Below are 15,116 nucleotides of genomic sequence, written 5' to 3' on the forward strand. Positions count from 1 at the left end.
CGGGACCTCTGCAGCAGCCAATTAAACATCAAACGGCGCTGACATCACAATGAATTAGAGCTGCTGTATGTAATTTATACATTCGTTATCATGTAGACGCCTGCACATCAGTCGCGGAGCCATGAGATGATCAAACATCCTCACTTTGCCTGTGTGCAGCTTTAGAGGGGATTTCTGCAGAGTGTGGTTGTGTGTGTAGGGGGGGACTCCCCCTCTTCAATTATTTACAGGAAGCCCTCATGCATCTGTGACTTTCAGCGACAGGCTGAGAAAGCCCAGCAGAGCAGCACAGATCTCCCTTCGTTCTCTTGCAGATTACTCCTTCTCTTCCTCTCATCCCTTTGTCTACAGTCTTTTTTCCCCTCCTTCCTCGCCATCGTTGTCTTTTCTGTCTGCAGCTCTCTCCCCTCTCATCCTTTCCTCCTCCTTCTGCTCATTTTTTTCCTCCGTCCTGTCCATCTTTTATCTTCTCTCTATGACCTTTTTCCCGTATTTTGTCCACAACTTAGCTCATTTCCTGCTCGTCTTTTTGCTCTTCTGTCTGCACTTTTCTCCCCTCTCCATCCTTTCTCTTTCTGCCTACGCGTTTCATTTTTTTTCCTCCTTCATGTCCATCTTTAATCTCCTCTCTATGACCCTTTTACCACACTTTGTCCACAACTTAACTCTCCTTTGTGCCTCCATCCTCTCCTTCTTTTCCTCTCCTTGTCCTTGTCCTACTTCCACCTCACCTTCTTTTCTTCTGCCTCATACCGACTCTATTCTTTCCTCCTTTCATTTATCGTCACGTCCTGGCCTCCCCTTTATCCCCCTCACCTCTCCCTTTCATTTCCCTCCTTTCATCTCCTCTCCCATTCATTTCTTATTCCCCCGTCCCCTCTCTCCGTCGCCTCCTTTCCCCTCCTCTCCGGCTCCTGTCGCCCAAAAAAAGAAACGAAGGGGAGGAAAGAGGGATGATGTCAGAAGAAGGGACGTCAGCGGATGAGTGTGAACTCTCCCTCTGAAGAGTCAGCATGGAAATAATTCATATTCTGCGACTCCTCTACCTCCCCTCCCCTCCATCCCTCTCTGCTCCAGCTGCTCTTCACCTCCTCCTCCTCCTCCTCCTCTCCTCCGTCCTGTCATGTCGTCCATACTCCTACCAGGTTTCCCTCTTAGGTCATTGACTTGACAAGGTTTCCGCTAATTTAGCTCCACTTCTAATTTGCACTTTCAATTTCACTTTTTTTTCTTCTTCTTTTCTTACATTCAGGAAGGAGATGCTTCTGTAAAAGACCATTATTGTGCGATGAAAGAATTCACTCTTACTTACTGAATTAATACTTGTCCATAATCAGACTGAGACGTTCCACTGGCATCTATTCAAAGCAATTTATCTCTCCGTCCCCATCTGCCTCTAATCTAATGAAACTGTCTCCAATCTCCTGCCCCCAAAAACCTACAAACATATTCATATTATCGTCTGACATGAAGAAAAGGCTTTTTGTGGTATTATGCGCTGCTTGCTCCGACTCTGTTTTCTCGTCTCAATCAAGAACTCTGACAAGGCTTCCAATTTATTTCTGAATCGATTTTAAGACTTTATCAGTTGCAGCTCTGTGCCGCGTATCTTTCTGCATGTTTTCCAGGAAGAAAGCGGTAAATTCTCTGTGACTATCCTACGGTTTTCTTCTTTTTTCCTCAGCGTGCGTCCTTCAGAAAGAGCCTGAAGAGTCTCTCCAGACAGACGCCGGTCCCTGGACTCGGTCCAACAGATCTGGGTGGAATATCGCAGGTGAGATCTATTTAAAATATGTCATATTAGCCAGCCGGTGATGCATTCGTCTTGGCTGGCGTCCTGCTGTCAGTGTGTTGTAAGCTGCAAATGTTCACTTAGGAATTAGTCAAGTAGCCCATTAGTCAAACAGAAAACTAATATGAGCAAAAAGGACAAAAAAAATCACCCCTCTAGCAGCTTCTTTTCTTCTTATTTTGGTTTTGGATTTTACAGCAAGCTCTGAGAACTCACGTTTACGTCACATTTTTTCTGAAAATAACGTGCGGATGAATAAATAACGAAGCAATCAGACTTCCTTTGCATGTCGTCTGACCCATTTTAAAGTTTGAAAATGTGGAAAAAATATATATATTTTCACAGTGAAACTTCTGATGTCCACATTTTCAACATTTTCAGGAAATCTTTGAACATTTTTTTGGTAGAGAAAAGGAAATGTTGAAAATGTTTCTGAAGAACATTCACAAAAAAATCAACCAAAGTCCAACGAAATTCGCTGGATTTTGGTTGATTTTTATGTGAATGTTCTTAAAGAAAATATCTGATCACTTCAGATATTTTTGAGAAAATTTTCACTCATTTATTAAAAATATTTACTAGAATTTTCTTGCCAAATTTGGGGGATTTTTTAAAAATAAAACTTTTATGGGAAACTTTTAAGGAATTATTGGAGTTCCTGAAGGTTTTGCAAATTTTCAGAAATTTTTGGATTTTTTTTGCAGAATTTTTGGATTTTTTTACAGACAGGGAAACTTTTTTTTTTGGCGCTCATAAATAAGGGTTAAACTGTTCAAAACTGTCCCTTCTCAAAACTGTTTCTGAAATCAAAGACGGTTTCAAATCAAAATGTAATGTAACCACTTTAATCACAGCTAAAGTCAGAGACACACTTAATAACTTCCTTTGTTGAAGAAGCAAGGACGTACAACTGGCCAAAACAAAACGATATTTCCATTTGTCTCTAATTAAAATTCCAGAATGAAGTGCCGCAGATCAAAACCAAACGCCCAGGAACCTCCAAAGCCCGAGAAAAAGATCACTCACAAACAGCTCTTTGTGCTGTGACACAAAACTGTCAAAAAACTGAAACAAAGCTCGTCTCGTGGACGCTGTCCCTCAGCATTTCTGAGGCTTGTGTGACTTTGTTTATACCGCATGTTGGTGTGTGTGTGCGCTCACCGAGGAGTAGAGGTGACCCTCTCCGTTCATGGCGATGTAGAGACCAGTCTTGACCGATTGGATGGCCACGACTCTCAGACCCACAGGAATTAAGTTAAACAGAGCTGAGGAGAGAAAGAAACAAACTCAGTTCATGCATCTCTCTCTTCTTGAAACAAAGAAAATGTCAGGTGGTGTGTTGAAGAAACAGCTCGGCCTCGTCGGGCTGCTTAAAACTCAGAGTTGTAGAGAGGACACACACATATCCAGAAATCTGAGAGAAAAATTAAACCAGTTTATGATGGAGAAAATTACTTCCATGCTCTTTTTTTGCAGTCTAATCTATCTCCATAGCTCTATATTACACTTTAACTTATAAGCCTAGGGCCATTTTCAGGGTAATTTCTCCACCTTTTCTGTTAAGTTCCTATCTTTGTCTCTTTTATTTCAGAATACGCTATTCAGACCTTTCATGATAATACTCAAAATTGTGTATTTTAGTCTTTATGTGAAGGGTAATGACATTTAATGAAATGAAATCTCTCTACAAAATGCCGGCAGTGGAGGTATCTCTTCATAATTTTGTGTCTGTAGTCTGGAAACAAACAACATAAACGCTCGCCGCCTAATGGAAATAAACGTCATTGTGTTATCCACTGAAGTGTACAGTAACCTACATGCAGATGACATGGACGGAGAGCTGTGTGCAGATTGTGACTGTGATTACGCCTGCACAGACAAGCGACTGGCATCACCGTAAAGGTCATGTTGTGCCGTTTCATTTCACATGCATCGCACTGGACTGCAATGGATACTTTGTGAGATACTCGACCAAGGAGAGCAGACGTCAAATTGGACGTAGGGTCGGTCTGTCGGGCCTTAAGGGTTAAGATATAGCATGGGATAATAAGTCAAGCAGTGATATCAGATCATCTTTGAAGCGCTTTGATAAATCCATGAGGAACCGTCGACCTAATCAGAATGTATTCAGTTCAAGTATGTAAACAAAGACAGTTAATATAAGTGATTTAGCACAAGTTCGTGTCCGGTTTTCTGCACTGTAATATAGTAATACTGATGGAGCAGTCAAAATAATAGAAGATATCACTGCTGACATCTTTAAGTTTTGCTACTAAACTCTTATTTGTAATGAATCATTGTGATTGATGAAATAATGTTTATTAGGATCAATATATAATTGCAGAACTTTTTGTATTATAGTTGACATTTTTGCTGTTTTTTGTCATCTTGGATCTTTTCTCGTCATTTTGGGTCATTTTTGTGTCTTTAGGATCATTTTCGAGTCATTTAGGACAAATTTCATGTCATTCTAGACGAATTTTCCGTAATTATGGATCATTTTCAAGTAATTCTACAGAATTTTCGAGTCCTTTTGGACAATTTTTGAGTGATTTTGGACAAGTTTCGAGTCATTTTGGCAATTTTCCTGTCAATTTCAAGAAGTTTTATGTCAGCTTGGGTTGTTTTTTGGCGTTTTGGATCACTTTTTTGTCTTTGGGATAATTTTCAAGTCATTTAGGACAAATTTCATGTCATTCTGGACTAATTTTCTGTAATTATGAGTCATTTTCAAGTCATTTTGAAGAAATTTCAAGCCCTTTTGAAGCATTTTTGAGTCATTTTAGACAAGCTTTGAGTCATTTTGGACAATTTTCTTGCCATTTTCAACAAGTTTCATGTCAACTTGGATAATTTTTCGGCATTTTGGATTACTTTTGTGTCTTTGGGATCATTTTCGAGTCATTTTGGACAAATTTCATGTCATTCTGGACTAATTTTCCGTAATTATGGATCATTTTCAAGTCATTTTAGACAATTTTCTTGTCATTGTCAACAATTTTTATGTCAGCTTGGATCGTTTTTCGGCATTTTATATGATTTTTGGGTCTTTGGAATAATTCTCGGGTCATTTAGGACAGATTTCATGTCATTCTGGACTAAGTTTCCGTAATTATGGATCATTTTCAAGTCATTCTGGACAGGTCAGTGTATAATTGCAGGGCTTTTTGTATCATAGTTGACATTTTAGTGATATCCAGCCATTTTTTATTAGTGATTGTTTCCATAATAAATAATGATGGAATTTGTAAAGACATGACCATAATGAACATAAAAAACATTCATTCTTCATTTATTTTTAATAAAAATGTATGCTAGATATATCTGGGGCTGGACCTGAATATCCCGAATATTCGTTTGCCACGGCGGCATCCGGATATTAATTTTGGGATCCGAATATTCGCCCCCCCGGGAGATCAGACGAACGGATCCGAATATTCGGGCCGTCTCCTCCACAAAGCTGTTGCCGCCCCCTCCCCCGCTCCCCGTCGAACGTTACAGGGCGGAACGGATATTCGGACATTCGTCTTTAATAGGGCCCGAATATTCGAAGGCCAGAAACCACTATTCGGGCCAGCCCTAGATATATCCCATGGACTTCAAAAGTCCTTCAATTATATATTTTTACCTTTAAGAGAAGACTCTGTTTATTTGAAGAACTACTGCTAAACACAGGAGATGATACTGATTAAGATATTTTTTACGTTGTAGTTGTTTCCGTCAACAAACAGTAGAAAGAATTTGCCACTGATTTTTATATATTTCACATGTTTGGTTGTGTTGTACTTTCAGCCTAAAAGAGAGGCTGGAAGTACTTCAAACCAAGGTCATTTTAGTCCGTGACATTTTAATATCAGCCTGCTGTCTGCTTCTTTTCTTTTAATTTTTCAAAGGCACAGTCCAGCCCTCAGCTCCACCGGGTCAGTGTTATTTGAAGAACAGCAGTCAGTGACGGTAAAGAAACGGACAGCTGATCACACCCTCATAGCCTCAGGCTGGTATTTTAAAAGACAATGCCAGTGTCGCTGATGTTTCGGTTCACTTCCTGCACTCTCTGACTATCTGGTATCATTTTAGATTTGTTCCGAGTTAGGAGACGTTGGCTTTTGTGAGAGAATACGCTTTATTTCTTAAATACTTCCAAATATCTGGTTCCTTAAGAGACCAAAAACTATTGACAGAAATAATTCATTAAATATATTTTGGTTTTAATTATCACAGCACTCTACAAATTTCATTCTAATCTCTCTGTTTTTCTTTATTTTCAGATAAAAACATTAAAGCTGGAGTAAAATGCAGCCGTATCATAATCCAGCAAGTAAAAGTTGACGCTTCAAACACATCTAGATGTGGAAAAGTATGTGGGGAAAGTCTGAATTAACATTAAATTGATGTAAAAATGAAGATAATCACACACTGGAATCCTTTCTGTAGCTGGTCAATAACAAGAAGTAAATCCCTCATTTTTAAAACCAAAGATGTTTGGGAAGCTGCTCGGAAGGAGCTTTGAAAACCATCAAAATACAATTACAAAGCTGTAAAAATCACAATCAGTAACTTTCTGTTCCGACATGTTTCTGTACATAGAAGCTCTCTCGCGTGAAAACATGATGATTATTATTTCGTCCGTTATTGGCCAGCATTAGTTGTGATCTTTAAAGGTTCTTCTGTCTCTCACTGAGGTAAAATGAAATCACCTTTTTGCCCGTTTGCCTCTAATTATGACTCAGCTGCTGATTAATCTGGTGGAAACAGTCGAGTTGTTGTGACAGAACCAAAGTGTAAAGTTTAGATTTTTATATAAATTCTCGTAAATGTACTTATTTCTCAAAGAGAACTGACTTTAGTTGGACTAGCTCTGGTTAGCATCAATGTTTTAGTTCACCCCAAATCGCAAAAGCATTATTTTATTCTCAGCCCTCGTCCACGCCAACAGTTCTGTCAGAGTAACCGAGTAAAACAGCATCTTTACATAGAACCGTTGTGCAATAATGGATTTTATGTATCTTTTTTTTTCCACCCTAACATCACTCCTTCTCCTTTCAAATCTCTCTCATTGATTTAAAAAAAAAAGAAGCATTTTTCAATTCCTGCTTTTCCATTCTATTCTGCGGGTCTTGATTTACATTAATCGTCTCATTTTATGGACGATTTCATCAATTATTGATGGTGCAATTGTCTCGGGTGTTTGCGACTCGTTTTTTGATTAGTTGCCGCAGCCCACGGCGCTCGCTTAAAGACGCCGTCGTTTCATGTGGCGTCTTTGAGGCCGGAGCTTGGAAACGTGCACCTCTGAGACTTCTGGCTCCGCAGCAGTGTGTCTTTTTGTGCCACAATGTCCCAGATTCTGTGGAACATCCACAAATTTAACTGTCAACAAATTTCACTGAAGTGTTTTGTTTTTTTAATCCCAAAACCGTTGCACAACCAGTGCAACGTGCTTTTCTCTTCATTCATTTTCTGCACAGGACAGGAATTTAAATACAAGTTTTACATTTTACACCAGAGGAAATATGTGTAGCTATTATTGCATAATTGATATAAGAACAAAAACACAACAATGACTCATAATGAAGGTATTTTCTTTGTAATCAAGGCCTGATTGCATCTTTAATCAAGGTCGCATTGAAGCGGTTGTTAAATTTATACCACCAACATTTACAGTTTTCACATTTAAGGAGGAGAAATGCATCAAATGTGCTTTAAGTACACCTGTGTGCAATCATCCTTGATAAATATCGCAATTCATAAACCAGCCTTCATTAACATGAAGATTAGCACCCAGCTGATTGGAGGTGGCGGCTGCCGTCCCTTTAAATGCTGCAGGAAATGTCACCGATGTCTCCTCTGCCGAATTAACCAGAAAAACAAATGGGGGAAAAAAATGGAGCCTGGCAACAAGTGTCAGCTGCAGGAAATTGTGTCGGCGATTTACAGACCGCGCTGTGGCAGGAATTTAAAAAAAAAAAAATGTGAGTGAAGACATTTGGCAAAAATTGATGTGCATATATTTTCCAAAAGGCAAAACAAATCGTAGTAAACACGTAGGACGTCGCTGCAACAGGCGGATAGATCAGACAGCTCCGCCAATGTGCAACGGACACTCTGGACCAGTGGGCTGACTGCTGATTATCATTTGATTTTCTCTGAGCCGACTGAATCAGAATATCACAAAAGCGACATTAATCGATGAGCCGTCCATCTGCGGCTCCTCCCTGAAGGCCGTGCTGGGTGCAGAGGTCCAGTAAACTGAAGCGCCGCAAAAACAAAAATCCTCCGAGCTGACACTTTCTGTCGAACAGTTGGTCCGCTCTCTGGAAATGTGAAGTGTCCCAAATGGAGTCATTAAAACACACAACGTCTCGCTGCTTCCTTTGTGGCTGAATGCGGGACTCAGACGTTACGTTTCAGCTCCTTTCTGTCAAAGCGCTGTCACCTTTGAACTGATTCTACATTAACCAGGATTCACTCCATCACCTGGTTGCATTCTTTACCACCGGTCTCTTTCTTTCATGGCAAGGAGAAGAAATGTGTCTCTTGACCTTCATCACATCAAATAAGGATCGAGCGGCTGACTCACTGCTGCTTTCTTTTTCTTTTTACTCTCGCCGTGCCTCACTTTCATACATTGTCAGCAACGTACAACTCTGAAGATGTTATTCATGTACAGTTGTAGTTTGTCCAGAAGGTCTGAAAGTCTACAATATTCCAAATTTGCAAGCCAAAGGAAAGTCTGCCTCCTTGAAAATATGCTTGCATTTTAAAGGACAGAAAAAGCACTCAAAAAGCGCAGTACTCTGCCACAACTGCTCAGTCGTATCACTGGATCAAATCTTTAACAAAAATTACTTTGTTGTGCATGTGTACGTTATGTACGGATGCCAAATCGCGTTACCGAAATATGTAGCAGGCAGCGGGACTCGGAAACACCCCCACAATTTTGTCAATTGTTTCTTGTATCATTTCACATCCCGATAGATTTGTAGTAGGATCACAATCATGTGATCGTCAGCAAGCAGCTGATGTAGTTTTCACAGGTTGTCATGGTTACAGTGACGCCGTGCCAGAAATCTTTAACAAATCTGTTTGAAATTTGTCCAGAATTTGCTCAGAAAATCCTATTTTACTGTACACATTCTGTCCAAACTGAGTTAACCATCACTAACTTCATTATGGCTCCCAAGCGCAAGTCAGGCTTACCCCTAATTTCCACATAACGGGATCGCGCCGCGCAACGGAGCGAAGCGCCGCCGTCTTGCTCCAAAAGTCAAAGCACACTGCAAGCGCAGCGCAGCGGCGCGCCGTCCGGATACGGAGGGCTGCTCCTCAGGAGGCTCTCGTGTGAATAGTGATATCACGCGATAAAAACACGATACAAACAGAAAATAAATAAACCACACCTCATTTCGCTTCTACAAGGTCGCTCTGCTTGACCCAGCCACATTGCTCTGTGATTTATAGTACTTCTAGCATGGTTGAGTACATGATTTATGTTTTGATCTCAAATGAATGATTTTCTTTATCCAATAGTTAATTTTGTATGGTTTATTCTGTATAAAAAATGGTAATTTCTCTTCGTCCATGGCGTCGTGTTGTATCGGGACCCTGTTAACCTGATGCTCGTGCCTTCCTATACAACATATAGGAAAAAAAATACGTCCAAGAGATCGTACATTGTGTTTTATTTTGAAATTCCGGTTTAGCTTCCTGTCTGGTACTTTCTCAACAACAGTGAATTTACGAGGTTTTGAAGCGGCGGCGCAGAAAATAGACCTGAAGCGAATCTCCAGCGCCGTGGCGCGCGCCGGCGCTTCAGAGACGCGGCGCTGACGCTCCGCAGCGTGTGCAGTGGAAATTGTCTGATAGAAGAGAATGGGTTCTAAGTGCTGCGCAGTACGATTCAAGAGTGCGGCGCGGCGCAGCGCTTTCGCGTTATGTGGAAATTAGGGGTTACAGTTCACATTTTTGCCGGTATTTTCCAACCGAGTTGTGTTTGAGTGTATCGTGATGCACGTAACGGCTTTGTTTACATTTTCACCGGAGTTCTGACTTGCGGCGAAAATCAACCCATGTAGGAACGGAACTCTCTACTAAAGGATTCTCTGAGGAAACGTTTCACACTTTGACACTTTCCAATCCTATTTCTGTGTCTTTCAACCCGCCACAGAGCATGATTAGATGTTAAACGCAGTGCATCTGTGTGGAAACATCTGCATTTCTCTGCTCATTTAGTCATTTATGTTGAACTGAATATTTCTCTACATTTAAATTAAAATTCGTAAGTTTCTCCGGAGTATTCTAAGCACAGCTGGTGGTGTGAAGTGTCTCCCGGTGTGTCTGTGGATGCGTGGTGAGGATACTAACAGGAGTTGGTGCTGTCGTCTTTGGTCCCGTCCAGACTTCCATCCTGGCCCATTTGGAGATAGAAGCCCTGTCTGCAGAACAACCTGGTCACTATGCCCTTCAGCTGTGGTTCTACACAAACACACACAAAACACAAGGAGAAAAAAAATAGAAGAATTCACCTTTAAATCAAGACATGGCGCACATTTTTACAGCAAGTACGCTTTCATAAGTGAGCAACTCAAAGAAAAATGAGAAAATTTTAAACAAGTTCCTTCAGTTTCAGTTGAAGCCGCGACTTGTTAAAAAATTCATCCTCCAAACTCTTTATTCTGGAAGGCACATTTGTGATACAACACCGTTTTAAAGCAGGACAATGTGACCACATGTAACCTCCCGCATCCTGAGGGATTTCCTGCGGAGAGACTATTCAAGCACATCCAATCCATTACAGGATTCTTGGACTAATCCGTCCTTCCTGGTCATTGTTCCACTTGAATAACACTGATAAATTATTTCTGAACCTCTGATGGCCTTATAATGGCTTCCTATCTGCGCCGTTCTCTTCATGATTGACCAACACGTCGTTTCTCTAATCAAAACTTTCACATTTATCTCCTGATGTGAGGCTTTCTGCACATATTTTAAAGCTCAGATATTAGAAAATGCTCGTTATAGTCAGATTGTTGTCATCCTGACATCCTGAACGCTCCCCTAAAATAAAGGTTCTTCATGTAAAATAGATTTTTGGTTGAATTTTGAACCAAAAATCTATTTAACATGAAGAAACAGCCTGTCCTGCATCGCACACTTTGTGAATGTCTGAGTTTTCCCTCTTCAGGGGGCAGAAAGACCGGATTTAATCACTCGTTTTTATTACATCATATGTTATAACTGTTTTCTTTACTAAAGTAGAGGTTTATTATCGCTATTAGTGCTGCTAAAGCTACTGCAGAGGTACCAGAAATGTGCATTCACAATGCAAACCCTCACGTTGTTGGAAAAAATATATATATTTTCACAATGAAACTTCTGATGTCCACATTTTGAACATTTTTTGGTGGGGAAAAAAAGAAATGTTAGAAATGTTTCTTAAGAACATTGATAAAAAAATCAACCCAAATGGTTGATTTTTTTTATCAATGTTCTTAAAGAAAATATTACAAGTTCTACTGATAAATATGTAATCACTTTAGATATTTTTAGGATTTTTTGGAAGACTTTTGCTCATTTTTAAAAAATATTTACAAGACTTTTCTTGCCAAATTTGGGGTTTTTTTATATAAAATTGTTAATGAATTATTTGAATTTTCTTCCTGAAGGTTTTTGCAAGTCTTCATAAATTTGGGGAATTTTTTTTGCTAAATTTCTGGATTTTTTTCAGACAAGGAAACAAGGAATATTTTTGGGTGCCTGTAAATGAAGACGACAGGAGTGTCAAAGAAACATTTTTTTTTAACATTTCTTTTATCCACCAAAAAATGTTACATTTCCCCAAAAATCTTGAAAATGTGAACATCAAAAGTTTCACTGTGAAAATACATTTTTCTTCCACATTTTCAAATTTTAAAATGGGCCGATTTGCCCCGCAGGACGACACGAGGGTTAAATCATTACAGATTGAATCTGGTAAACACCAATTTGCATGCTCTCAGCTATTTCGTGTTGCTGCAATTAAACAGGAGTAGATTTGCCTTCTCACATCTCGCGATCAAAATGACCGAAATAAAATGACTCAAACTCCAGCTGCTCGAAATGAAAGGGAGAACAAATGACGAAGGCGACGGAAAAGCAACCGAGGGACAAAAACCGACTGAGTCACTGGATGGAGACAGAAAGAGACAAAGTTAGTGATATCAGTGCTTCTTCTACAGGTACAGACAGGCTTTTTTTTTTACATTTTATCATCGTCATGTCTCCCTGTAGGTAAAATTATTCAGCAACCACGCCCATTCTCCCTCCATAAAACACAGCATCAGCTCTAAAGCAAGCGGGAATCCCCTTTGAAAATGTATGAGAAGCAGAGAGAATGTATACCCTAATGCACGGAGGCTGAAACAGCAAAGACTGACCCAGTTTATCACGAGTGTGTGAGTGTGTGTGAGGGGTGTTTTCCATCTTTGTGAAGGATCCATCTTGTGCAGCAGGGGAGAAGGAGGGAAGAGGAGCCGTGAATCGTGTAACCAGCACTTGAACCGCAAAAAAAAAATAAAAAATTCCCTCCACGTAGCACGTCGTGTGGTGAATTCTCAGTTTCTATCTATCTATGAGCGCTTCAGCCTGTAAATATGCAGCACTGACTGAAAATAACGCCCGGCGTCTGAACTGGGAGCGCTCTGCCTTCTGCAGACAGAAATCAGTCACATTTCAATCCCTCTTTTTGTGTGACTCATGGTCTCAGAAAGCTGCACGGAATCCAATTTATTGTCTCTTATCTTTGTCTGGAGTGTGTCATCAGTAAAATTACATTAATAAAGCAGAGTGTAAAATGCGTTTTTGTGTTAGAGTTGGACCCGGAGGCAGAGACGAGGACGGCTTTGCATTTCTACATGCGTCGCCTTACAACTCCGTCTGATGTGCTGCCGTCTGCAGCAGGTGCATTTAGACGGCTGCATGTAATAACAGAATACTTTTCCCGGCTGCTGTTGTGGCTCAGCCGATGGGAATTTTCAAAGCCACGCAGTTTGTTTTGAAAATGAGGGTTTAGTAACAAAATGAGATCTCAAAGTGTGTCTTGATGTCTTAACTTCAGTGTCGAAGCCTCTCCCATACTATATAAGATGATGGCAATCAGCCTGATTTTCACTATGATCGGGGTCATTTTCTTTACATTTACACAAGTAAACCTATTTCTACTTATTACTGAAGCTTTTGGATAATTTTGTGTGAACCAGTAATAGTTAATTTAACAGTTAACCATCTAAAAATGTTTTGGATGATATTGATTTTGCTTCTGGACTAATTTTAAATCAAACCTCTAACCTTTCACAGTGGGTTGTTTTATTCATTATGAAGCAATATTTGTTTTTATATCCTGCATTTTCTCATTTAAACCTGTAAAACCCACAGTTTTGCTCATTTTTTGCTATTTTTTTCTCTTTACAAATAGAGAAAAAAATTCTCAAAAAATTTAACCCTTGTGTCGTCCTGCGGGTCAAAATTGACCCGGTTTAAAGTTTGAAAATGTGGAAAGAAATAAATATTTTTACAGTGAAACTTCTGATGTCCACATTTTCAACATTTTTGGGAAATCTTTAAACATTTTTTGGTGGCAAAAAAAGAAATGTTAGAAATGTTTCTTTTAGAACACTCACAAAAATCAACCAAAATCCAGCGAATTTTGCTGGATTTTGGTTGATTTTTATGTGAATGTTCTTAAAGAAATATTAGAAGCTTTACTGATATATATGGAATCACTTTAGATATTTTTAGGATTTTTTTTGGAAGATTTTTACTCATTTTATGAAAATATTCACAGGAATTTTCTTGCCAAATTTGGAGGATTTTTCAAAATAAAACTTTTAAGGAATTATTGGAATTTTCTTCCTGAAGGTTTTGCAAATTTTCAGAAATTTGGGGAATTTTTTTGCTGAATTTTTGGACGTTTTTTTCAAACAAGGAGACAATATTTTTGGTGCCTGTAAATGAAAACAACAGGCGGGGTAATTGGGGTTTCAGTTACTTCACATAATTCTGTCAGACTTGTGCTGTAGGAGGACGGATCATGCTTACCGTCAATAACCAGCATGTTGTGAACATCACGTACTGCCATCAGATATTGATAAAAAATCAGTCAACCGCTAATTGATGTATTTTAAACCTGCTGAAACCCACTATGTTACCTTACGTGATGCTATTTATCGTCTGAGTGCTGTTACAGACTCAGATTATGGTTCAGCCTTTGCGTAACTCCCCGCCTGTAATGGATATAAAATCAATAATTCTCCACAGGGGACCGTCCTGCCTCATGCGCTCATCATCTATTCATGTGTCTGTTCATCCGTCTAACAGCCACCTGCGTGTCGTTTTGCTCGTGCCGACGTTCCCACAGTCATCCAGGTGACGTTCCCACTCTTCCCAGTGTCTCCACGTCCTGTCTGTTACTAGGGAAATTCCCGTCCTTGCGTTGCCATGGCAACAGTCTCGTGATTCCAGACTGTTCCAGTAAAAGGGTATTCCCCCGTCCGCACACACAGACACACACACACACACTCACACACTCACACACACACACACGGAGCTTTATTCTTGGCATAATGTGATCAGATTCAATCAGCCAGCCAATCAGGCCGCCACGCTGATTTGACATGTGGTATTGTCTGTTAATTCGCCCCCGTCTGAGTCTACATGCAGCCTTAAACGCCGTATAAAACACTAACATGGGTGTCTCATGCAACACCGAAGACCTTCTGCATTTCTTGTTTTCCTTTTTTTCTCTCTGTCTCTCTACACGCATTCATCATCCCGGCGAAACACAAAAGCAGCCGAGGGAAGAATTCACACGCATGCAGCCGTTTCATCCTCATTTACATCAGCGTGATTAGTGATTACAGAGGGACACATTTATACGAATCTACGCTGATAAAGTCCTGAATTCGTCCTAATGAGAGGTCCTGATCAAATTTTCGGCACCGCACACCGTCTTGATGCTTTTTCCGAGGCTTTTCCAGCCTTGACAAAAATGCAATTCTGAGGGAAACACTGGTGTAATCTGTTGATTACCTGCTTATTATTATTCATCGATCGACAGGCATGCTGCAGATCACGGATACAACATGTAGAGAAACAGAGGCAGCGGTGTTAACCACAGAGCTGCCCTCACTGGGTGGCATTAATCACCGGCAGTGGCCTTAACGTGACGCCATAAAAAAACATTTGACTGGAGCGATTCCTCTCTCTACCTGTTTTTTTTTTTGTATTGTTTCATGTTGTTTTTCTCATTTTTTGCCATTTTGTTTCTTGCTTTTGTCATTTTGTGTCA

The 15,116-nt window shown here is 40.0% G+C and overlaps 1 protein-coding gene across 4 annotated transcripts in view; it reads right to left on the bottom strand.

Annotated features, from left to right (window-relative positions):
* Positions 1–15,116, bottom strand: part of LOC110958397 (fibroblast growth factor 14-like) — an 82,276-nt gene that overhangs the window by 25,376 nt on the left and 41,784 nt on the right. For all 4 annotated transcript variants that reach the window (XR_007939376.1, XR_007939377.1, XM_051943070.1 and 1 more), the window contains 2 exons: positions 10,157–10,267; positions 2,954–3,057 (listed from right to left, as the gene is read on the bottom strand). Coding sequence is in view for 2 of the 4 variants with exons in the window: in XM_051943070.1 (XP_051799030.1) it covers positions 2,954–3,057; positions 10,157–10,267 (215 nt within the window). In the remaining 2 variants the exon portion in view is untranslated. The remainder of the gene's footprint in view (positions 1–2,953; positions 3,058–10,156; positions 10,268–15,116) is intronic.

Source organism: Acanthochromis polyacanthus, chromosome 22 (genome assembly GCF_021347895.1).
Source record: "Acanthochromis polyacanthus isolate Apoly-LR-REF ecotype Palm Island chromosome 22, KAUST_Apoly_ChrSc, whole genome shotgun sequence".
Classification (NCBI taxonomy): Eukaryota; Metazoa; Chordata; class Actinopteri; family Pomacentridae; genus Acanthochromis; species Acanthochromis polyacanthus.